This window comes from Rhagoletis pomonella, unplaced genomic scaffold (assembly GCF_013731165.1).
Source record: "Rhagoletis pomonella isolate Grant_MI unplaced genomic scaffold, Rhpom_1.0 Rhpom_scaffold_00004, whole genome shotgun sequence".
Taxonomy (NCBI): domain Eukaryota; kingdom Metazoa; phylum Arthropoda; class Insecta; order Diptera; family Tephritidae; genus Rhagoletis; species Rhagoletis pomonella.
The window spans coordinates 60,505,041-60,530,289 of record NW_023458558.1 but is presented as its reverse complement, the minus strand read 5'-3'; the positions used below and the strand labels follow the sequence as shown (position 1 = coordinate 60,530,289).

The window sequence follows — 25,249 nt, the reverse complement described above, 5'->3', positions numbered from 1 at the left end:
TTAAACCCAGGCCCTGCGGCATGGTAGCGCGCATTGATAACCACTATATCACAGCGACCGCGGAAAAATTTATGCTAAATGCTTTTGCAAAAAATGGACGTAGCATACTGACTAAAAAACTTCAAATACAGCTCTAAAGCGAGTTCAATAAGAGTCAAAGAAACAAGCCAAGAAGACTCATAGAAGAATCTTAAAAAAAAATAATTCAAAAGGAGCTATTTAATAGTCATTTAAAAGCCTCAGAAAGAGTCTGAAACGATTCAGATATGAGGCGCAAAATAGTTAACTGAGAGTCTTTAGAGGGCCCCAAATGAGTCATCTATGAGGCCAATTGAATCATATTTCATAAATGAATAGTAGGTGGAACTTCGGAAGAAGGGAATTACCTTCATGTCGGACTCTTTAATCAGCTGATTAAAAGCGTAAAGGCTCCGAGATAAGACTTCTTAGTGACTTCAAAAGTTTGCTGGGCACTTATTTATCCAGTTGCCAATGACTTTTCAAAATATTGACCGATTTCAATAATTTTTAATTCAAAGTGTTTGTAATACTAAGAACTTTCGAAGTACCCAAAAATGTAAATTTTACTGTTAATAACGTTTTTTTTTTTTGTTTATTGCTTTGTTTTATTCACAAAAACGCGGATTGCACAATATTTTCGACGTGTATATCAAATAACAATGGATATTTGTTTGTATGTTTCTTGCGTTGAGTATTTTTTAACGGTAGGCAGAGACGGATAGCCGCTGGCGTGGCCTCCACATGTCAATCACAAGAAAATTAGTTATTTGAAAATTCTTAATGTCCAGAAAAGTTTTGTCATCCACATTTTTGGTAGTGCCTATTGATGACGGTCATTTTCAAAACATAAATTCATGCAAAAATATCGACTTGTTTATCAGATTCTTTTTAGATTTCTCAAAATTACTGTGGTATTACACTTTTTAATAATAAATTAATGCTTGTGCATATGTACTTATTTATAAAGAACTGAAAACAAACTGTAAACATATCGAAGAAAACGCATTACATTTAATGTAATAATCGATTAGGGCCCCCACATTTCCTCCAGCCTTTGAGGATAGTGAATTAGGTAACTTTGCTATGCTATGCCCTATTGAAGTATTTTGATCAAAATGAAAATCATAATCGTGCCAAAAACTCAAAGACTCAAGTTTAAAATATTTTTTTTTATTTTTTTATAAAAATATGGTTCATGCTTTAATCGAAACCACAGAACCACAAACCTTCAAACTTTATACAGAACTTTTCATCTAAATTTTGAACTTTTTAATCAGAATTTGTAGAAAAATGTTGGGTAGGCATTTACATCGGTTATGTAATTATAGTGAAACAAGTGAAAGTTTTAAGCGGTTAAAAAATCCTGTTGATTTTAAATGAATTTTTTTCCGACGGATTTCTCACTGTTTGTGCATATAACAAGTGCAATTTTTAAAATATGTATAGCGTTAATTTTTTAATTTGGTTTGCAAACGATCTTGCGCATTTTATTCTACAAGAAATTCACTTTTATAAGGTAAAAAATGCAAAAAGACGTCGGTAATACCAAATCACTAAAACTCAACGCGATTTTTTAGCCGCTTAAAAGTCGCACTTGTTTTACTAGAATTAAAAAAAACCGATCTATCTGCGTACTAAAATTAAAAAGTTCAAAATTTAGACGAAAATTTGTTTGATTTATGTGGTTTTGATAAAAAAATAACAAACAAAATTTTAACTTGAAAAACGTTGTAAATATTAAAACAAAAAAAACACAATGCACTCACTTTTGACCGCCAGTGTATATATGTACATGTGTTTATGCATGAGGATTAAAATAAAAATTAAAAACAAGGAGGTTCGAAATTCAATTTTTAGCTATGCTCGCCTGGACTTTTTTGTTCACAATTACTAGTAAGTCGCCGAAACAAAATTTTGACCCCTAATGTATGTAGAGAATTTGACTTCTCCTAAAACATGAATGAGATGTATTGTTCATGTATGTACATAGGGAACAGACCATACCAAATCATAATAACGTAGAAATTGCAGATTCCTTTTGCCTTGCGAAATTTCGGCCTCACTGACATACGTACGTACACGTCCGATATAAATGGATCTAAATAGTCCGTTACTCATTGTATACGATTTTCAACCGCTCTTATTTTCTTACCCTACTATATCCAAGTCAAATAAGTATAATCAACTTGGTAGCGCTTGTTGAATAATTTTATGCGCATTAACTAAGGAAAGGAACATTTGCTAACACTGATTGCCTCGCGGTAATGCTACACACTGTCGCATCCGTCTTCCCCTACAACAATTGCCAGAGTTGGCTAGTATTTACCGAATTCTAGTTGTTTGTTCAAACATCGATTTTATACATATTTGTATTTTACTTTCCTGCTCAGATCAGATGCGACTTTCTATTTGCATGTTCAATTGCCGCTAATAGCTCGTGTTTTTGTCGTACATACAATCTGCCTTTGCGCCAAGGATTTTGTAGCTGTAGTGGCTTGAAGTCATCACGCAAGCAGCGTTCTCGCGCCCCAATAACCGCTACCAAACAGAAGTTATCCAGCATTTCTGCCGTGTAGATGGGTCCATTATTGCCTTTCAGCACCGCTGCCATATTCAACTGCTTCACCACCAAGTTGATAACTTCGCGCGCTGTTGTTTTTGGCGTAACATGAAGCTTGAGACTGGTACCGCTGGCTAGACCTGTATCATATGCGGTATAAACTTGTATAATACCCGAACTGGCCGCTGGACCGGTGGCGCTTGTTGCCTGTTCGGAGGTGTGACTGGAACCACTCGCCGTATCCTCTTCGCTGCTCTGTCGCGATATACTTTTAATTGAGGCAGTTTTTGCTGTTGTTGCCGGTGGTGCACTTATGGCGGCTGCTTCGCTGCTTATTGCTTTCGTATCACTCGGCAGCGCCGCAACCGTTGTCTTTAGGTAAAGACCGCCATCACGTAAATTTGCACTGGAAGCAGCCTTCACTTTGCCTCCAATGCATTGCTCAGCTTTCGGTTGACTACTGATCTTGGACGCTTTGATGTCATAGTCCGAGCTGAATGAGTTCTTCAGTGACAGATTGGAGCCGGTGGGTAAGTAGGGTGCTGAGCTAGAGCAGTGCGCAGTGGTGCTCAAAGACGATGGTGTTGTAACATGCTGTGTTATGTTAGAGCTAGTGCGTTTACGTTGCCCGGACGTGGATTGTGTGTGCTTTCCCACATCCAAGCTACCCAGTGCCAGCGTGTCATCGGAACGCGAAGGCGGTATGGCAAATAGCTGCCCTAGTTCGTTATTACTACCAAGAGCTGACTCCGCACCTGAATAATAACTGCGCGTTGTATATTGCGACGAGGTCATTGAGTCACCGCTATTTTTACGCAATGAAATGTCCGAGCTAGTGTAGCCGCCTATGCCTACCTGTAGCAACTGTTGCGTACCCGTCGAACTCACCGTTTTACGGGAATCACCACTGCTGCTGTGCGACTTGGTGGCGGATTGTTGAGGCGGCGCGATGCTGGAGCTCGAGGTAGGTGTGATTGCGCTGCGTCCGAGATTTTGCTCCGACTTCGAATGCTCGGCAGCCAGGCAGTTGTTGCTGGAACCTTGCGAATTGGCGCCTGGCCCCGGCCAGCTACCACGACCCGAACTCTTTGTGTATTTGGCATCGCGCGTTGGCAGTTGCAGCAATTGCTTGTCCGCTACACGTTCCTCACTCCCACTGCCGTTGCCATTGCCATAGGCCAGTATATCCTTCATGACCTCCGACGACTGCGTGTTTTTGTCGCGCGCAAATGCTATCACGTCCATTAGCCAGCGCACGCTCTTCCACACTGCATTCAAGTTCGCCGACAGCTCGTGAAGTTTAGCCAAGCGCTCTTTGGCCGTTTGTAGCTCACTGGTGGAAAAGGCTTCGCGTTGCGAATGAGTAGCCAAAGCTGTGTCCAGTTCCAATATGCAAGAGAGGCGTGCGTACTTTTGAATGATGCCAGGTTGGTAAGTGCGCAGGTGTATCATCTCGAACGCCTGTATGCTGAGGCTGGCGAGATCGTCGCGTTGCAGCAGCAACTCTGACTGGCCAGGCACTGCGCAGGTGAGCTCGACCGCAGGACAGATAATTAGAAAGCTTATGTCTTTGCTATGCTCAATAACTTCGATGTCATAGAGTCGATGCGTTTTGGCATCCTCTGGCTTAATATTCATGTAGGCGAACAACTTATGTGCAGCATTAGTGAGGTCATAGAGAAATAGTCGTTGTCCCTCGGTGGTCGCGTCTGAGCTTGTGTTGAACTCAAGCGCCATATTAAGTGGACTGCTGCTGCGACTGCCGCTGCTAGAAGAACGTTTTCGCTTCAGGATTTGCCACTCGTCGGCGGTGATGTGACTGTTGTCACGCACCTTACAATGCGGCAGCACATTAGGTGTCTTCACAGGCACAACGACTTGTATCTGGTCCATGGAGCACTGCATTTTCAGGTAGCCTAAATATAGACCTGGACTTAATCTTTGCGTCGACGCTTGATGGTAGTGTATCTGTTCGCTAATGGAAGAAATTAGCATCTCATTGATATTATAATCCTCCAGTAGCGCGACAATCTTTTTCTGTAGCTTATTTAACGGCATCCAACGGGAATTGAGTATGGAGACAGTTTTCTGGCTTTTCACAGCTTGAATGCAAGTGAGCACAACGGTGCCATGGGAATCGCGTAGCGGCTTATAAAACAACTGGCCCAAGTCGTTGAGGCCAAGCGTCGATTGCATTTGACAAACAGCCGATAGGAGTTTGGTACGAAAATGCACAGCAGATGTAAGGTTTCTCTCCATATCGGTGCGCAGGGACCTTACATCATCCCAAGTACAAGCGACCTAACAAAATAAAGTGTGTGTGGGTGGATATACATATGTAAAATGCGCGAAGATACACTTACCTTCATTAGCCAGTGGTAGTCACTATGCAGACTACCTGGATATGTCTCGTCGATCTCAATTACGGGCAAGAAATCTTCGCTAGTGACCAGCACTTTATCCTCGCAGTAAATAATGCATGCTAGATAGATGCCGCTAGAAATAAAAAAAAGGCGAAAGAGATTAGAGAGCGCCATCACATTAAACACAAATATGTTCGACATTCTTGAACAACCCTTAGAGCACTCGTAGAGTTAAAACCTGAAAGCCGAGCCGAAGAGAAAAGATGGCGAATGCTAGAAATAAGCTCTAAATCTTTGTGTACAAAATTTCGTACAAGATCGCACAGACCCCGCAGAGTGGAAGCCGATCGGAGCCGAGAGTAAAGCAGATCAATACGCGAACACCAATTTTTAACAGGGATAAAAAAGAAAAATTAAAGTGCTAAAAAGCGGTGCTATTATTGTTTAATCCTTTCCATTTAGCAATAAAATAAGGACCAAATTTATAAAACAAAAGTACAATGCCGAAGTAAGATAAACCAGTTGTATAAACTTTAGAAATAGAAAATTTTAGTTGAAAGAAAGTACAAAAGGTGCCTTTTTGGGATAAAAAAAAATCACCAAATTCCATACCTTTTACATTTATTTGATAAATTCCAAACACTTTCTTCTTCTTTAAAAAGGTATTCAATACAGAGCTTGATGCGACGTATTCATAATCTGGTGAATCCATTTTTTTAAACTAAACTTGGATAAACACAAATAATATTACAAAATTAGAGCACACTTAAAATTCAGCGCTGATTCTCGCATCCACTCCGCGGTACGAAATCTTGATCGGAATCAGCTTTGCGATTAACTCGGCTTTTAACGCCCACGCTGCAGGTGCTCTGACAAGTAGCCGCTTTGACGTTGCTTGGCCTGAGCCCTCATTTATAGTAGTTATTACTGCTGAAAATGTTTATGAGCGGTCAGTTACAACTTTTGTCAAAAGCTTTCTTAAATCAACCGGTTCTCATTTCTCGACATGTTTAAACATATATATGTACATGAATTCACTAGCTAAACTCACCGTCTTAGATGCTTTTGAAATTTCGACGCCACTGAAAATAATTGCTTGATGGTAGTCTTCTTCTTTGGATTTCGTCGTTGTGAAGAGCACACGTCCAATGTCAGTTCGGATACATCAGCTGGCCTTGCAAGACGCACCGCCGTAAATAGATTGTCCAAAACACGTTGACGGCCTATATAGCGGTCTTCACGATTATTGAAATCTCGCCAACCTATCCAGCGCCACGAATATTTATATTCAAGTAGATGTTAATAAGTAATTTTGTTCATGAGCTTACATGATGGCACAACGCTGGCTGGCACTGACGTTTTGTAAGGACCCCAGCCTTTGACATTTCCACAAGCGGAGCGTATAAAATAGCGACGACCCTGCGTCAGCCCGCCGATCTGACATTGCGTGCCCATATTGCCGTGAAAACTTGTCCAATCCACCAGCTCGCGTTCGCCCACAATGTTGCTGAAGTCGGCACGCGTTGACCATTGCACTGTTTCACATATGTATGTTGTAGTTATCAATGGCAGTGTGGTGTTGTGTTGGTACAGGTATCAAATTGTGGCCGCGAAAACAAGCAAGCATTCATACAAAGTAAACAAAAGCATACATATGTACGTATGAAGTAAACAAATCAATTGAATTGCATGGCTTTGGCCGGAAATGTAAACCAAATCAAATCCATGTGTACAAACCACGTTTCTGTTACGTGCCGTTTCCGCCATGCTGTACCGTTACAAATAACTCATATTTTTCCACCGTCCATGAATGATTGCCCGCTAGTTTTTATTTTATTTAACTTACCTTTGAATTTAGTGCCAATTGCACCCTCGAACGGTTCAAGTATCTGCAGAGCAATCGAATTCTCGCCCGTCACATCTACCGTTACCGATGCGGGTGCATCCGGTGGGCGCGTCTGATCCCAACCGAGCAGCAGGCGTCGCAAACCCTTCACTCGACGCTCCCAAATACCTATTTGCTTTTCGATTTCGTTGCCTGTACAGCCGGTTACAGAAGAGCCGGTGTTGCCTGTCGATAGAAAACAAATGTACATAGAAATAAAAAAAAATGTATCAATGGACAAATGAATGTATCAATGGGAATGAATGGCAAAAAAGAAAGAGTAGGCGCATCGAAAAGGGGGGAAAACACTACAAATATTGAAGATAGCCATGTACGAGAATTTGAAATTTTTCCAATATTTGATCTACATGCATACATTGTGTAACATTGACAAATCCATTAAGAAAGAGCTATGAGTAGAAAACTCAATGCGGGAAAAGTTCGTTTCTTTTTCATATTTCAATTATGTATGAATGGGATTATTGAATGTTGGCTACGCTCTCAATAAGAATTAATTGAATAAGTAGCGAAGCCGTCAGGTAGGCCAAGGGACTGCCGACAAATGACGCTTCAATGCAACTGCAGGACACTTAATTCCCATATAAACCAAAGTACTAATACCAGGCTTTGTTCGCCTGAAAACTTCTTGTTATTTGTGCATATGGAAGGAAATCTACAGAAAAACTAACAAAAAGTTTTAATATTTAAATTAAACGTGCCACAGTTAACTTTATCTATAGCCATTACGATGGATCACGATAAAAAGATGGAGTGTTTTACGTCGATAAGATTTCAGCGTCAGAAAAATTTCCGGGTTAGCTACGCCTAAACATAGCAAGAGTACTATATACATAAATATGGCGGTGGTCCTTTCATATAGGGACCAACCCGATTTCATAAAATCCTACGGTCAGACAATATCCAAAGAAAATGCCCAACAAACATTATTGTTAAAGGACGATTCGAAAACGATTCCAATTTTAATGTTTTTCTCTTAGGTAGAAAGCAGGGACGTGAACCGGATGAAAAATTTGGTCGGTTCGATTCAGCGATTTGAACCGTTTTTGCACTTTTGGATTGGTTCGTCAAAACGGGTTTTTTGGTCTTTGAACCGGGGTTTCGGTTCGTTTCAACGGTTCGAAAAACAAAAAAATAACGCGCAAATTTATAAGTTTCAAGTGTCAAGTGCAACAACGCGCAAGGTTGAGGGTCAAGTGTCTGTCCAATGAGATGGGTTGCCTTTACATTTGATATTGTCACATGGTAAGCAAGAATTGTAGGTATTACCATGTCTAACTAAAAGAAAAAAAGTGGGTGCATTTATCTATTGAAAATTGATTGAAACGAACCCTTAAACCTTTACATAAAGTGGTTCGGTTTTCGGTTCGGATCAAACATTTGTGGAAAATTTCGGTTCGGTTAATGGTTCAGTTAATTAATAGAAAACAGCGATTTTCCGGTTCAAAACCGGTTCGGCGCAAAACCGGTTCACGTCCCTGATAGAAAGTCAGAAGATGATCAGAAAACCTGTCGAGAATTAGTTCTCGATATCGGGAAAAATGTTAGATATCTAATCGTATTATAACGTTGAATTCTAATTAGCTTCTAATGTCTGGTATTTTTCGAACCAATCGTTAATTGAATTCTAACAGTTCTCTCATGTTTTTCGAGACGAGACCATAGCGACTGTGTTTGCTGGGTGGAGTGATTACAGATTAATTGATAAATATTTATTCCCTCATATCGGTACCTTAAATAATTGGAACGTGGACGATGGAAAACAAAGGTGAAAAGGCTTTCGAGAGAACTACTCTACTCAAGATCTATGGAAATGTTCGCACGGGCAACGGGTATTAAAAAATATGACAGCATGGATACAGTTATGCATGGATGATTATGCTCTGGTGAAAATATCCTACAATTCTGCACCAATGGACGAACAACGTAAGCAAGCGCGCCCACGAACGTAATGGAAGGACCAAGTGCAGTTGGTGTTAACGACTGGCGGTACAATGTCTTTAGCCTCGCTTTTATCCGCTTTAAACAGAATAAAATGCACCGCAGCACTTGCAACAAGAAATGACACTCAAGATGAAAAAACGCCTAAATCGGTAATCTCCAAACCAAATTTGACATGGAATGATAGACATTCGTTCCATAATACCACATTAGGGAGAGACTTAACACTTTCACTCCCTTACATCACACACAATTCGCGTATGTTAAAGGGAAATCCACAGATTCGGCCCTACAATATCTGGGTTAGTAGGATCGAAAGTGCCTTCGAGGCAAAGGAGATCGCTCTGTGTACCTTCTTGGACATCGAGGGGGCTTTCGATAATACTGCCTATGGGTCTATCTCAAGGGCATTGGCCCAAAGAGGCTTAGATCCTACTACTGTTGGTTGGATCCACGCTATGCTTCGTGAGCGCGAAATTACATCGTACTTGGGCAATACTCAAGTGAAGATCAGAGCCGTGAGAGGCTGCCCACAGGGAGGGGTCCTTTCTCCCTTGCTTTGGTTACTTGTTGTGGATGACCTCTTAATCAGACAACATGAGTGTGGTTACGATGTTGTGGGATACGCAGATGACCTTGCAATTATTGTTACGGGGAAATTCGGCAGTACTCTCTCTGACGTTACGTGCGCAGCTCTTCGCGTGGTCTCAAACTGGTGTGCCAATGAGGGCCTCAGAATAAATCCTCGGAAGGCTGTTCTAATACCGTTTACAACAAGATATAAACCGAACCTTGGTTCGGTCACTCTTGCAGGGACAGTACTTGAATATTCCGATGAGGTCAAATATCTAGGGATAACGCTAGATAAGAGACTTAATTGGAACTCCCATCTTGACAGAACGTTTGCTAAAGCCACACGAGCCATGTGGGCTTGCAGAAGACTTTTTGGTAGGAAATGGGGGTTGAGCTCAAGGCTGATTGAGTGGCTCTACCGTATGATCGCCCTTCCGATTGTGTCCTATGCATCCATAGCGTGGTGGCAGAAGACAATGCAAAACCCTGCCATACTTCGCCTTAACAAGCTGCAAAGATTGGCATGTCTATCCGTCACAGGATCTATAAGAACGTGTCCAACTGCGGCCCTAGAGTCACTCCTGGGATGGACTCCTCTCCATGTTTTTATTCAGGAATCAGCAGCCACGAGGGACCTGCAACTTCGACTATCTAACGACGGCTTCTTCTTAAAGAAGCCTCATGCAGGTATTCTTGGGAAGATACCAGGCTTGGATATATGCGGAATCTCTGATTCCATGACTAAGGAGGTCTGCTTTGGCAGAAAATTCCAAGTGATAATCCCCGATCGCGAAGATTGGGAAAATGGGCTCCCTGCCCTTGATCTCAGATATGTACACTGGTACACAGATGGATCAAGGATAGCTTACAGAGCGGGTGCAGGCATATTTGGACCTAGCACCAAACTTACAATTCCCATGGGCAAATGGCCCACGGTGTTTCAGGCTGAAATAGTCGCAATCTTAAACTGCGCAAAACTAAACCTTGAAAAGGGTTTAAAGGGCGCTTTTTTAGTTATCTTTTCAGATAGCCAATCAGCCATCCGGGCCCTTTCAAACAGAACTATCAAATCTAAGTTGGTTAGAGACTGCTTTAACACGCTACAATTTTTGGCAGCCAAAAACACGGTAACGAGATCGCTGATGAGTTGGCACGTGAAGGATCGCTTACTGTCTTTTCGGGACCTGAACCATTCTGAACCATAATCACTGAGTGGGTACACTCAGAACGCAGTAAGTACTGGGGAGCGGTGGGGGGCCTTAGACAGGCCAGGCTATTCGGCTACCCCTTTAACAGGAACGACATCGTCCTAAAAAACAGAATTGACATCAGCTTACTTTCTGGGTATCTGACTGGTCACAACCAATTGCGGTTCCACTTACACCGAATAGGGGCGATCACAGAGCCGGAATGCCGGCTCTGCCTCGAGGCCGATGAAACTTCGGAGCATATTCTCTGTAACTGTCCGGCTTTAGCCAGACAAAGACTGATTTACTTTAAATCTTCGTTGGTCGAACCCTTTGTTATAAGGAATTCGTCTACCAAGGCCCTTTTAGGATTCATAAGGGAAGCCGAAGGTATCTTGGCCACATTGGGTTAGGGACTCCTTTATAGAGATACAAAAGATCTTTTAGGTCGCGGTGTCTCTGTTCTATTACACCCAGTAAATTAACTAACTAACTAACTAACTAAATATATGAAAAATATATATGAAATCAGGTGCAAAACTTACCAATAATAATGCTAGATATGGACGGTCGCGTTGAAAATGTGGGCTGACAGAGACCACCATCCGATGTGCCACTCAAATCCTGTATTCGAGATTCAGCATCTTTGAGTAAACCATTCAATTTATTTCCGATGGTATCTGTGGAAACTAAAAAAACACAACCAATTAAATAAGCTAAAAGAATATTCGTATAAATTATTTTGTTTATGTTTTGTGTAATAATTGCTTTACAGAAGCACATCACACTTGTGGCGAGCTACTATTGGCTTATTTTTGTTTTTTTGGGGGAAAATTTTCCGAGATCAACTGGCAAAAATAACGCTACGAATGTTACTTACATTGTGTGCCCTCGATGGCGCCACGTTGCAAGAGCATTTTCGTCATCGAACGATTATTGCTAAGAACAGCTACATCTAAAGCCGACAGTCCATCAGTGTTAATGCTGTTGAAGTTCGAAATATAAATAATATACATACATAAAAACATTAAAGATATTTGCATAAAGGAAAAATTAGGAAGTTATTAATTATTTATAACTATTTAATATAATCAACTATACATGAACATTAGGGTGAAGCAGAACATGCGGGGACTTTTTTATGAAACCCGATAAATTTTTTTTCTTTTTGGCTAAACAGTGTTAAAAGTTTTTCTTTACTGTAAAACCACAAAGGTCGCGCAGTGGGGTAATTGATATCGATGTTGGAGATTAATTCAAAAAATGAATTTGAAAGTACAAAGAAGTTTTTAGTACCAAATGAACGAAGATAAAATTCTACATCACTATGCAATAAAATACTTTCCCAAAAATTTTCCGTTTTCTTGCAATATACTCTTAAAGTCGTCACTTTCTCCTTTGAGTGTGCGCAAAGTGAAAAACGTAACGTAAAGATATATCAAAAACGGCAATGGAACCTTCTTGTTCAGGTATTTAGTGATCTTATTTTTCTTTTCCTGTGGTTCTAGGATTTTATTTTATTTTTTATAGAAAGGATAAAAACAAGGGGTTTTGACTATATACGTATACGTAGACATATATGTAGTTGTGATAGGTGGGATCAAACAAAAAGTGTTTTCATTTACATATACCTTGGAGATTATAGTTGCATTCGACTAATCGATTATTTCTCACGAATTGCAATTAATTTTTTTGGCTTCTGATTAACTGTACGATTAATTAATCGATTATTTTATTCTTTTATTTTAGTATCCCACGCTTTCTTACCTATGGTCAATTGTCAGAAGAAGCTCTGGAAGCACGGAACAAAGACCCTAAGATCTACAAATGTTCTCTATTTGCCTCGCAAGTGCAGCAGAAAAAAGATGAATGAAGATATATTCAGTAGAATTTTGATCACTTCCGACCCTGTTATATCAAATATGAGAAAGCTACCCCAAAAAAATATTGAAGGATTTGCCGAAAGAAGCAAAACATTTGATAATTATGGGGAACTATAGTGATAATCAAGATGTTGATTGGGATGGCAATGACGCAAGCGAAGAAATTTTTTAAACTAATTTCTAAGCTTAAAAAACATATAGAGTATTTTTACAATTCGAGTTCATTAATATATAAAAAATTACCTATAAAAGACAGTGATGTTTACTTTTTCATGAAAAACTAACAAAATAGTGGTTATTATATTACTTGGCAACGTGGGTGAATTAATCTCCTCTCTGAAGAAATCTTTTGAAAGTAGTACTTCTGTAAAGTGATGATGTTGATCATGAAAATAGTGACGAACATAATGATGAGGATAATTATGATAATGATAGTGATGATATTTACTTTGTAATTAATGATGATTATGATTTTGACAAATTATCATTAATAATACAAATTATTTATAAGAGCAACAACTAAAATTTAATTTTTATCGCTCTTTGGTAATGCCATATCCTAAATAAAAAAAAAAAATGTTCCACTAAACTATTTTCGGATTAGCCTTTTTTACTTTATTTGGTGCAAATTATACAAATACATCAAAATATTTTAAATTAAACGTACTTATGAATTGATCTCCAGGGGCTCTATTCAGTAACTGTGAGTTTTCAAGTGTACACTGAAAATTGTGTGCACTCTTCATTTTGCGATTCAGCATGTGTGAGAATGAGTTTTAACTGTCAAAATTGTGTACACTTCTCTTCCGAAAAACTCACTGAATTTTAGTCGGTGAGTTTTTGGTTGTGAGTTTTGCACTCGGTGTACACTACATTTTCTCACAGTTACAGAATAGAGCCCCAGTTTCAGGATCGATTACCCCACTGTGGGTCGTGCCGACTTAAAGTTGAAATTTTGGTTAAGAACTTAAACTGTAAAAAATAGTCCACCTCTTGGTGATATTGGATGCATCGTCAGTCTCCATGAATAACCTAAAGTTTTCTAGAGTTTCAACGACAATCTGTCCGAAGCCATTGTTAACTTTGCTCTTCGACACAATGCCTGAGCTTTCCTTGTCGAGAAGTAAAACTGTCTTGAGTATTGATAAGTCCTTTTGCCCCATATTAATCACTTCCCAGATTTTCCCTGCTACCGATGGTATAAGCGGTACCTTAGCTCTTGCCATAGGTCGCAATGGCATATCTTAGGATTCAACAGTTTTCAAACGAGCAACCTTTCTGTAAAATTCAACCTCTAAATTCAGAATTGTTGACTCCACTAACCGAATGTATTTCTTATCTTCACGAGATCTAACCCTTCTTGACCGATGAGGTTCTGCAAAAGCAGAAGATCTCAGACTGGAGAAAGCTTGTGCAGGAGTTTTCGGTGCGATATACATATATGTAAGCTAACTTACGATTAGTGAAGGGGTAGTTGCAGAATAAGCAGCAAAAGCGTTGTCAGGCGTCAGCATGAAGACTCTTAAAACATCTAAAAGTCAATATACGCTTTCAAATCGAGGTGCCACAACTTTTTTATCTTTAATGCACAAGGGAAGAAAATCGCGAAAAGTATAATTATTTCTTGATGGTGGTCCTTCATCAGTTGAGACTGGAGGAGTTCAGGAAGCTTATGAATATTTTTGGCCTATGGACATCGTAACATTCATGGAAATTTGGCTGCTGAGGAATGCTAGGATGGGCTCCACATTGGCCTTAATAGAGGACCGGATCTAACCGCAAATCTAAACTACATCTAAGGAATTTTTCGAAAATTGGGTAATAGGTTGTGTACAACCCTAAGTGCCGGTTGTTCAATGCCTGGCAATCACTACCTCCCAGTTAATCATCATTATCGACGATTTCGACATCATGCATATAACATGTGATCGATAAAGCATTCGTTCTATTTAACCGGAGCTTCTAACTCCGATTTGTTACAACCAGACATTGAACAACCGGCCTTTAGTTGCTATTTCGTTGCTGTTTGTTTGGTAGGTTACATCAGTTACAGAAGCAAACTTAGGACGGTAGTAATCTTAGCGCAAATTCTTAATGAAAAGCTCAACTTCGGGTCGACACGGGTTATCATCATAAAAACATACTTTTTTAACAAAATAAAATAAATTAAGCGCCAAATATGTATGTACTCCGATTCTGGAGCTCCCTAATGTACATACATTTATTTAAACCCCAAATTAATCCATAAATATAACGGTTCCTTACTAAAAAAACTTTGTTAAATAGTTAGTGCATTGCACGCTACTCACCTATTTACATCGACATCAGTTGATTCAAGAATTGTGCGCGCCTTGTCCAAATGTCCATGTTCCACAGCCGAAAATAGAGCTAAGACAAAAGGATGCGTAAACCATTAGTTTTATTACTCAAGACAAGCTTTGATGAATATACATACATAATTATGTTTGTATATAAATTGTATGTTTGTAATATTAGTTTTAGCGAAAAGGTTAGTGAAAGCGCACAGGTACAAAAGTTTTAGGTAAAGAAGAGGAGCAGCGCCTCTATATCTAAGTTAGGGAGCTTAGGAGTTAATTCGGAGAAGTAAATAATCTAAGATATTAGTAGAAATTAGTTGCATTTATGTATCTACAGCCTCACATAGTAGGTCCCATACACGAGTACGCATATAAATGTCATTTATCGCATGAATATGCAACTCTGTAGCGGGCGGTTATGTGCTTTTGGCAAAACTTATTGCCTAATTTTAGGCTAGCATACCATGTTGGTGCGAATTAATCTGATTCAATTTGTCCAGCTGAGCTTGCGCCAACTTTAATTGTTTTTTAGACATTTTACTGCGATACGGAGTGTTGCCACAATTGTTACTACTACCACCGTTGCCGGTGCTGCCATTTATTTTTGTGCGCACGTGCGCCGAGTGTCGGTAAATTGCTAAATTCGATGGCTTTGTTCCTAATTCCATCGATTTGTTGGTATTCATTTTCAGCTGTTCGAGAGCCTGTGGCTGCAGTGGTCGTTGTATTTGACTTTGCGGTGCTGCTGAATTTCGCGCCTGACGCGCCACAATCAACAAACCGCTACTGGCTATACCGTTGCCGTTGCCGTCGCCAACGCCATTACATCGTTGCTTATCTGCGGTCATCCTCAGTATTTTGTTGTTCGCGTTGTTGTTATTATTTTGAATACTATTGCTGTTGTTGTTATTAGAGGTGCTTAATGGCATTGTTGTTGCCATTTTCACCGAGTTGCTGTGCTGTATTTTTTCTGTTGTTGCTGCTGCAATGCTTGTTTGCGGCAATAGAAAATCCATTTCCCGCAAATCGCCAGACGTACAAGAGATGGCAGTGCGTATCTTAGCAACAGCTACATTCGGCGTCCATTGCTCTGACCAACGGAATGTGGAATCCAAATTGCTTTCGCCCCGATCGTCGCCATCCACCGCTGACAGCTGTATTGAATTGTTATGTGGTGGCTGTTTCTGTTCTTCTTGTGAGTCTCTTGTCTGCGCACGTAGCAATTTGTACTGTTTTTTAGCGTTATCGCTATGATTATTTTTATTGTTGTTAATAATATTAACATCACAGTGATTGCTATAATTGTTTTTGATACTTCTACTGCTACTGTTTCTATTGTGCGTAGATGCTGGGCGTCTCAATACAACCGCGCTATAAGTATCAGCATCGGCGTTATCATCATCAGTATCATAATCAGCAACGCGGGCGCTATCAATAAAATAATAGCTACTGCCTACACCACCACCGACGTCTTTATCCGCTTCTTTTTCGTGGTGCTTGGCGTCACACTCCTTACGCCAATTCGCACGATCAAGTGTTAAACTATGCGGCAAAATATTGTCTTCATTGGGCCAAACAAAGGAATGCGATATGAAAATAGTGATATGAAAAGTACAAAAAGAATATATAAATACAAATTATCGTAACTTAAAATTTCTTAATAAGTAATGGCTTTTGTGAAATGAAAAGATAAAAAGCTATGCGGAAATAAAAATAGAAATGATAAGCTTTGTAAAGAAGTATAAGTAAAATGAAGAATGAAAAATTCAAATAAATACATACATATGTACAAATGTAGCTTTCATGAAAGACAAAACACCAAACCATTCCTAATTGAGCGCATTTATTTAAAACCAAACACCCATGCGGTTAGACAAAATATTGGATTGAGAAAAAATGATTTGGCTTTTTTATTAATAGAATGCATTAAAGTTGCATATCCTTAGTAATACATATCTATTCAATAAGGCCATTATTATGATAGTTTCAAAGGAACATCTGATAGAATAAAACCCAGTCAAGATTATTAAAGACGGCGCTATAAAAATCGTATTTCAAATTGAGGTGCATTTCGTATCAATTTATATTTTTTTATGTACTTTTGGCGATGAATAGTTAGCAAGCATTGATATCAGCAGTGAATTTCAAGTGGAAAAAAAATCGATGAAACTATTTCCAAAAATTTAATACGGAGAAGTAACTCCATCACAATATTAATATCGCGGCGATTAGCTCGGACCTTGAACCCAAATAAGCTTAATACCGCAGTAATCTGATGCGGTCGATAATGAAGTCAGACACTGTTTCACCGTTCTCGAACGCACCGTAGAGGAGCCAAGAGCCTTGGTAGTTGCATATCTGTCAAATAAATATTCACATCATTAAAATGTCTTACACTAGCCGAAGCGGTTATCTCTGCTTAGAAGACGCTGCAGTGATCCGGTTTACATTACCAATGATGATATATGTCCATGCTAATTTTGTATTTTCCCTGTATTCTACGCTCTCTGAGTTTTGGTCAGTGATGTCATCGAAAATTCCCTTGATCCGAGTTAAATTTGGGAATTAACTCTAGGATTAATCCGGATCAACTGCACACACAAAACACATATGTTAGTGTTTGGCCGAGCTTCTCCTCCGATTTGTGGCGTGCGCCTTGATGTTGTCACACAAAGCGGAGGGACCTACAGTTTTACGCCGACTCCGAACGGCGATTGTATTTTTGTGAGAAGCTGTTTTTCATGGCAGAGATACACTCGGAGGTTTGCCATTGCCTGCCGAGGGACGACCGCTGTTAAGAAAAAACCTTTTTTCTATATTTTTGCGATGTTGCTTTGACCAGGGTTTGAACCCAGGCATTGTGGAGTGGAAGCGTGCACTGCTTACCACTACACTACAGCGGCTGCAGTTAATTCCCGAGATAATTCCGAATTAATGAGTTGATCCGGATCAACGCTGCCGTCTGTTTATGCTTTAAGATATATACAATTCTTCTTTAGCCGTTCAAAAGTACGAAAAGTACTTTATTGCCATTTTAAAGTTCCGAAATTATCAAAAAAGCATAACTAATTGAAGAGTTTGATTGATAGCTATAGTAGGTCTGTTCGTTGGGTGCACTACAGTACCGCGGTAACAGCGTTCGTTTTTTTTTACACTAGAAGTATTTTCTTACGATAAATGTCAGATGTTGTTCCACTCGCACTGTTCTACACTTTTAGTGCACTCATCGAACAGACCTAGTGATTAACTCAGTGATGGGGGTGTAAAAAGTAGTGGATAGGCACTGTGGCCACTGGCCAGCTACCACCTCTGCATTGTTGTAAGCCATGCAGAGTCCACAAAAAACTCCGGAAGCATTGTCCGGAGGATGCATCAGACCAGGCGGAGGCGCCTAGTGTTAGTAGGCGCGTCTTAACACATAACCTTTGAAAATATGCGGCAACGCGATAAATAAAATGAACTGGTAAACATTTCGGGTATTTACGACGGTTTCGCAATTGTCGTATTGGCGTATGTCGTAAACTTTAAACGGTTAATATGTATGTATATATTTAGAGAACTAGAAACCACAACCAACTATTTTTTAATTTATCATGATAACTATGATATCAAGGGTACCTTCTGAACTTCCTAAATATAGTTTTAGCCGCTGAATATTTAAGACATACTACACCGTTGTGAAAACCACAAATTGTGTTGTTGTCAGTAAAGTAATGACTATTTTCAAATAAATAAAACTTTGATTGTCGAACATTCCATGGAAAATGGTAAATGGAAAAAAAATCGTAGGATTTGTCCCGTACCAACATGGAATGAATTACCTTTAGTATTATTTTTTTATTGACAACGTATTTTTATTAAAATCTTTCCTAGAGTCGACTAAAAGAAGTGTTATAAATTTTCACTCAAACTAATTAATTAAATAATTTCACAACATGTGAAGAAATGATGCGTAAAACCAACCCATATTATAAAAGGATTATGACGATTTTAATTTAGTGAATTTATTTATATTTTATGATTGTGTGTGACAACGGTTTTTAATATAACTGCCATGTACTTGTGTGTATGGATTAGTAATTGAATGAAGGCGATGGCATTGCAGCTTACAGTGGAACCCAAAGTATTTCACCATCACAATATAGTAAAACACCGTAGTTTTTGATTTATGGTATGTAGAAAAGTAAAATAATGATTATGCGCGTGCAATTGTTTATCCTTGGTATTTAGTGCTTTGATTAACTTGAGAATGGAATTCTTTTAAGTGTATGTGGTTATACTTATATATATATATATATTTTTTTTCATTGTTTTACGAAATATGGCTAAGTGAAGCTTTGTACTTTTCTAGCAGAAGAGTAATTCCTATCCCAATGGCTTTACGCATTGCACAGATTTGTATGCAGTTTCTCTTACCACCATCCCCCACATGTGCACTTGCACGCGCCACGGCTTTCTTCGTCGCGTTGGGCGTTCTCGCCTTACAACTGGTTGTCTGACAAAAGCGAGCCAACTCATTAAGTGTATTAAAGGATTTTTGGCGTAGCAAAACGCCAGGCGAACGTAAGCAGTTGCCAACTGGAAGATTCTTCAAAGGATTATTATCGCTTTTATAACACCTGCAAAATACTCGTAGATGTCAGAAGGGCGGATGTGGAGGTAATATTTTTTTAGAAAAAATTTCGGGCTATTAATATTTAAGTATACCTAATTTTGACTGCTTTAAATAATAGTGAAAAGGAAATAAATAGATACATCTGGTACAGTGAGTGCCAGTAAAAAGGGGCCAAGCCATTTTTGCAATTGTTTGTTACACAAATATACCTAGCTCTTGCTAAAAATAGAATCATGCATATAAAAATTCCAAGCTTAATAAAAAACTGAATGATTTTGAACAGTTTAATAAAAATTTTATTTTTTTGTTGCTGACGCGTCGGGCACTTTCCGCCATATAAAGGAATTTCTAGCATGCGTTATACGATAATTAAATTTATATTTTCACTCAAATGGCGCACAGATTTCTTAATTATGCACTTTTTAACCGATTTCAAAAAAGGGGAATATTTTTTTATGTTTGTATGTTACCGCATAACCATGTTAACCAATTTCTGTAATTATTTTTTTAAAGGAAAATACATACATCCAGGCCTTCGGAGCAGTGCAGAGCAAAGGAGCAAGGAGCTAAGGAGCAAAGGATTTTAGCTGGAGCTGATCTGGAGCAAAGACTAAAAAAATTCATATGCTCCTTAGCTCCTCAAGAAAAATCTTCAATATTTTGTTGTTATTTTCTGGCCTAGTAACGATTTATTTTGAAATATTTGTATTGTTGTTCACACAATGTCCACAGAAATGTTAAATAATAACGGCCTCAAGCTCAATAAAAAAGAAGTAATTAATTTACTTAAATTATAATTTTTTTTGGCACTGAAAACAACCGTGTTAAATAAATTTTCCCATTTAGTTAAGTTGGCAATTTTTTTAAATTTCTTTTGTATACAGAAGTGTTCCTACAGCATCTAGATGCATTTCTGCATCAAACAGAGATAAAAAAAAAAAAATTTGCGTAGATTTTTTCGGCGGTTAGGTTAATTACATCTACATATATATATATAAATGTGAATGTCTCTTTGTTTATCTATCTATCTATCTTCTATCTTCTATCTATATTAATAAAAATGTTGTGGTCGTATGTCACGGTCGTCAAAACTCGAGAACGGCTGAACCGATTTGAATAATTTTTTTTATGTATTGTCCGGTGTAATACCAGAACCAACCCAAAATATTGATAAAATAAATAAATTATTGCAATATGGGTATCAAATTAAAGAGGTTTAAGAAAGATAACCGCTGGAAATATTTTTGACGGGGGTTGCCACCTATTTGAGAATTTTAACTCAGTTAAGTTGATTAAGTAAATGAAATATTGCAATGTGGGTATCAAATTAAAGAGTGTTAAGAAGGCTTATAGCCGAAAATATGTATGATTAGGGTTGCCACCTGTTTCAAAGCTAGAAATATTTTTGAGCAGTGTTGCCGCCTATTTTAAAAGTTTTAACCCAGTTAAATTGATAAAGTAAATGAAATATTGCAATGTGGGTATAGAACTAAAGAGTTTAAAGAAGGCTGACAGGCGAAAATATTTTAAAGGAGGGTTGCCACCTGTTAAAAAATTTAGCGCAATTTAATTGATAAACTAAATGATATATTACAATATTGATATTAAATTAGAGGTTTAAGAAAGATAACTGCTGGAAATATTTTTGAGGAGGGTTGCCACCTATTTGAAAATTTTAACTCAGTCAAATTGATAAAATAAATGAAATATTGCAATGTGGGTATTAAGCTTTAGAGTTTTAAGAAAGCTTACAGCCGAATATATTTTTGAGGAGGGTTGTTACCTGTTGAAAATTTAACTAAATATAATCGATAAAATAAATGACTTATTACAATATAGGAATCAAATTAAAGAGGTCTAAAAAACATGACTGCTGGAAATATTTTGAGGGGGGTTGCAACCTTTTTTAAAATTGTAACTCAGTTAAATCGATTAAATAAACGAAATATTGCAATGTGGGTATCAAACGAAATAGTTTTAAGAAGACCTACACTCGAAAATATGTTTGAGGAGGTTTGCCACCTGTTTGAAAATTTAACTCAATTAAATTGATAAAATAAATGAAATGTTACAATATGGGTACCAAACGAAAGGTATTAAAGAGAAATCTTGATTTGCAATTATTCTAAACAGGATTATGCAATATGTAAAATAAACTGAAAATATCGAAATTAAATGAAGTATTATAACTGCTTCGAAACGGAAAGTAATTGGGAAAGCTTTACTAGAGAATTTTTTTTAATGTTTCCACTTATCCAAATCCGGACAGTTTGAAAAAAAGAGAATTTACGATATCTTATCAAACGAAGTGATAAGTTGGTATACAAATTACGCAATGGAAAAAAATTAATAAAAAGTTACGAATACAAATGAAGAAATGATAAAAAGCGTAACTAAAACATAAAAATATCCCGTGAAATTAAATAATGAAAACTTAAAATTGTTGTCACCATTCCTTTACATTATAAAACAGTTAAATTTGAATTATAAACAATTTCGTTCGGTCGCCATAGCGCCATAGGTCAAAACATAGTGGAGCGGCGAGTGCAGCGAAGAGCTGTCATCGAGCAAAGCTTCAATTAAAAAAGTGTATGTAAAGCGTATGTAAAAGCTCTTCACTATACGCTCTCCCAGTAACACACAGAGTTGCCAGATGTGGGTATTTCGCCCCATTTTGGGGATTTATGAAACCATTTGGGGATAAATTTTTTCGTTTGGGGATGTGGGGATTTTATGGGGATTTTTGTTTGGTTTAAAACTTTGATATTGAAATTAAAACATATATTTTTCTGGCTGCCCATAAAAATTTCTCCAATAAAGATTTTATTAGTACATACTTTTTGCCCGATATGTTTGTAAGGTTTTCCTAACGCCGTCAAAGCATTATTCGGCGCAGATGTCTGCTTTGATTGGCTTTCACTGAACAAACAATTTTCAGTTATCCAAATTTAATTTGAGCGAATCTCTTGCACATACATATGTATGTAATACCTACTTTTTAGTTCATATGGGAAACATTTTTGAAACAAAAAAATGTAAAATTTGCGCAAAAAAATATATGAAAGTTTCGTGATTAACACACACATGTTCACGAACGCAAAAATCTGACTCACGCACATTCAAACAGATTTTTCGCACTTTTTTTAAGCATTTTAACGCTCGCGCGTGAAAAAGTAGTGCCGCTTCGTGTCATGTTAAAATCAATTCCAGCTCATGGCAACTGCTGATTTGCAGAGAATTTAAAAGACACAGTCCTATTCACATAAACTTGTTGATATTTTCCACATCAATAGTAATAATTTCTTTTGCATGCCAAATACATATAAATATGTATATAGTAAAAAAACAGTCAGGCAGCTATACAGCACCTGACACTGCTCTTCAAGAACGTTTTCAAAAGGACAATTATGTGCATGCAGTTTATTTGCCATTGTATTTGGACACCTACGACTATTCAGGTACGGCACAGGTTTTCTTATGGTCGCTGTACGCATGCGCGTTGTTCCATAAATGCCGTCGCTGCTAATCTGCAGGACGTGATTGCCTTTCAACCGCTTATCGCCTTCAAACTCAATTGTTTTCTCTTCGAAGTTCTGCTCTTGGCTATCAGCCACCGACATTGTCGCCGACGCCGCTATGTCCGCCCAACGCATAGACTTTTGACTTGCAATTGTCGCGGTTGCGGTTGCTTTGACTGATGGCGTGACCGTCGTTGACACTACCACAGCGGATTTGATTTGCGCGCTGCCTTGTTGCTGCTGTTCGCTCAGGTATTTGAGGCAATATGATTCAGGTATTTGCAGTAATTTGCATGCCTTGCGCGGTACACGCGGTTGCGCGGATAAAAAGTTCGGTTCGCCTGCACGCCCACTCAACGGCAACCCAGCCATGAGTCTTTCGATTTCCTTAGTTTTACATTGATTGTTGCGTTGCGACGCAGTGGGGCGCTGTCCTTGATCACACGATTGTCGCAATGCGCTCCCATCCACTTGGGAGGCGGTTCGCTTTCGATTGGGATGCATCATTGGCCTTGTCAACGCCTCGACTGCCTCCAATTCATCGCGTAGGCGTGGGGCTGTAACCGTTTTAGCTGTTGTCGTGACACTATCGCCTCCTTTGCGGCGCAGATTCAGATGGGCATGCAATTTGAAAGGTGATTGAAAAGCGTTTTGTCTCGTTTGATGCAGCTTATCTTTGAGCAGGCGGAAAGAGGAACGCATCGAGCGTGAACGATGCAAAGAATTGAAACCGTCACTGACAGGCGAAACAGCGGCATCGAGCAAATCGACGCTATTTGCGGTTGCATCAACACACTCAGCGTCACTGTCCGTTTTACTACTTTGTTGGTGCGATTGACTTTCCTTTTGCTGCTTGTGTTTGTGCGTTTTACGTGTATCCTTTTTATGGCTGAGCAATTTGACATATGCGCGATTAGCGCGACGACGCTCCATTTTAATTTTCAATTTTACTATTTCTTATCTCCCGTAATGAAATCAGAAACAAATACATATATCACATCTTGTAATTAGAAACAAAATAAAATCTTCATAAAAGCACTTGGCGCACGAAATTTGTGTGTGAACAAAGGCGCGCGTTGTAAACTACAAACTGAAAATAACAAAACAATATTCCGGAAAATTTGAAAAGCAAACGACGCATACGTTACAAAAATCTAAACTAAATCAGCGTTTATGTTGATGCGCGTTTCAACCCTCGCTCAGAGCTGTCGTAGCCTCCAGAAACGATATTTTCATATGTGTTGCAATAACTTTTGTTTTCGACCCTCTCTCGTCAGGATTCCCATAGCTACCAACGTCAACAACATACATACATACATAAGTATGTACATGCACAGAGCATACTTGAGCTCAAAACTGTGCATTGTTTGGTCTTCATTTGTACCTGTGACTAACGAATCCTTTGTTTATCTCAATACAAATGGACTTACATATATATGTATATCCATATTAGGTCGGGTCAATTTTTTATGACTATGATTATACATGTAATTTTAAGCAAATTTGCCGAATAAGACATGGGTCTAAAATCAATTTGAAATTTGCTAAATTACGAAAATAGGCTTCGAAGAAAATGTGAAAATTTTTACTGTTGCGCTCGCTGGGGGAAGCTTTAAGAAGAAGATAAGCGCAAAAACGGATTCCCCATAACCAAAAACCTCTTATAGCAGGTTTTTATGCAACATTTAAGCATTCTTTACGACACTATGGCAAAATGCTAAGAAACCTATTTTCTCAATTTGGCAAACTCCAAATTGATTTTAGACCCGTAGTTTCTTCGGAAAATTTACTTAGAATTGCACGTAGAATCCTTCTGTGCTAAATGCAACCGAAACAATCTCTCATACAAATTGGCCCGCCCTAATATGTACATGTACAGAGCATATACGTATACATCCATACACGTATGCAGGCATGTAAATACCCTGCAGTGAAAAAATATCAATCGACAAAAATAACCCACATGTCGTTGACTATAACAAAGCCAGCTGAATGTGAGTTGTAAAGTGATGCAGGAGCCATGCGGACGTAATCGGGAGTTGGTGTTCTTTAAACAAGTTTCTATCAATAACCTCATTTAAAACTTACTTTGAATACAAATTCTTCTGCATTTCACAGATACTTTTTCGAATTCCTAACAAATAAAATGAGAAACCAAATTCTATATTATCTTTTTTTGTTAATTCTGACGGAATTCGAATAAGGGACCACCTGCAGCGGAATATATAAACAACCAAACAAACATGTAATTGGTAAATAAAATAAAATAAATTTACATGTAAAAAATTAAAAAAAAAAAATCACATTAACTTTTTCTTATTGATATTTTATGTCCAAAAGTAGTTAGGTTACAAATTAGTTGACATC

General features: G+C 38.4%; 2 protein-coding genes across 2 annotated transcripts in view; one reads left to right on the top strand and one right to left on the bottom strand.

Moving 5' to 3' along the window:
- LOC118737894 (cyclin-G-associated kinase) overlaps window positions 1-12,689 on the top strand; it is a 96,751-nt gene extending 84,062 nt beyond the window's left edge. The window contains exon 13 of the transcript XR_004992854.1: window positions 12,298-12,689. The gene's annotated coding sequence lies outside the window, so the exon portion shown is untranslated. The remainder of the gene's footprint in view (window positions 1-12,297) is intronic.
- LOC118737893 lies at window positions 2,373-24,076 on the bottom strand. The gene is made up of 10 exons (XM_036468706.1): window positions 22,813-24,076; window positions 15,213-16,310; window positions 14,741-14,819; window positions 11,429-11,532; window positions 11,094-11,237; window positions 6,791-7,015; window positions 6,273-6,479; window positions 5,996-6,206; window positions 4,945-5,077; window positions 2,373-4,882 (listed from the first exon to the last, which is right to left on the bottom strand). Exons 1-10 carry the CDS (start codon window positions 23,813-23,815, stop codon window positions 2,408-2,410), a joined length of 5,679 nt encoding a protein of 1,892 aa, XP_036324599.1. The 5' UTR covers window positions 23,816-24,076; the 3' UTR covers window positions 2,373-2,407.
- Between the last annotated feature and the right edge of the window lie 1,173 nt (window positions 24,077-25,249).

Coding starts and splice junctions, on each gene's coding strand:
- LOC118737893 (XM_036468706.1), bottom strand. CDS start 23,815: ATGGAGCGTCGTCGCGCTAATCGCGCATATGTCAAATTGCTCAGCCAT. Junction 14,820..15,212: donor GATTAATTCGCACCAACATG/GTATGCTAGCCT, acceptor CTTTTGTCTTAG/CTCTATTTTCGGCTGTGGAA. Junction 5,078..5,995: donor TTTCAAAAGCATCTAAGACG/GTGAGTTTAGCT, acceptor TTTTATTTCTAG/CGGCATCTATCTAGCATGCA.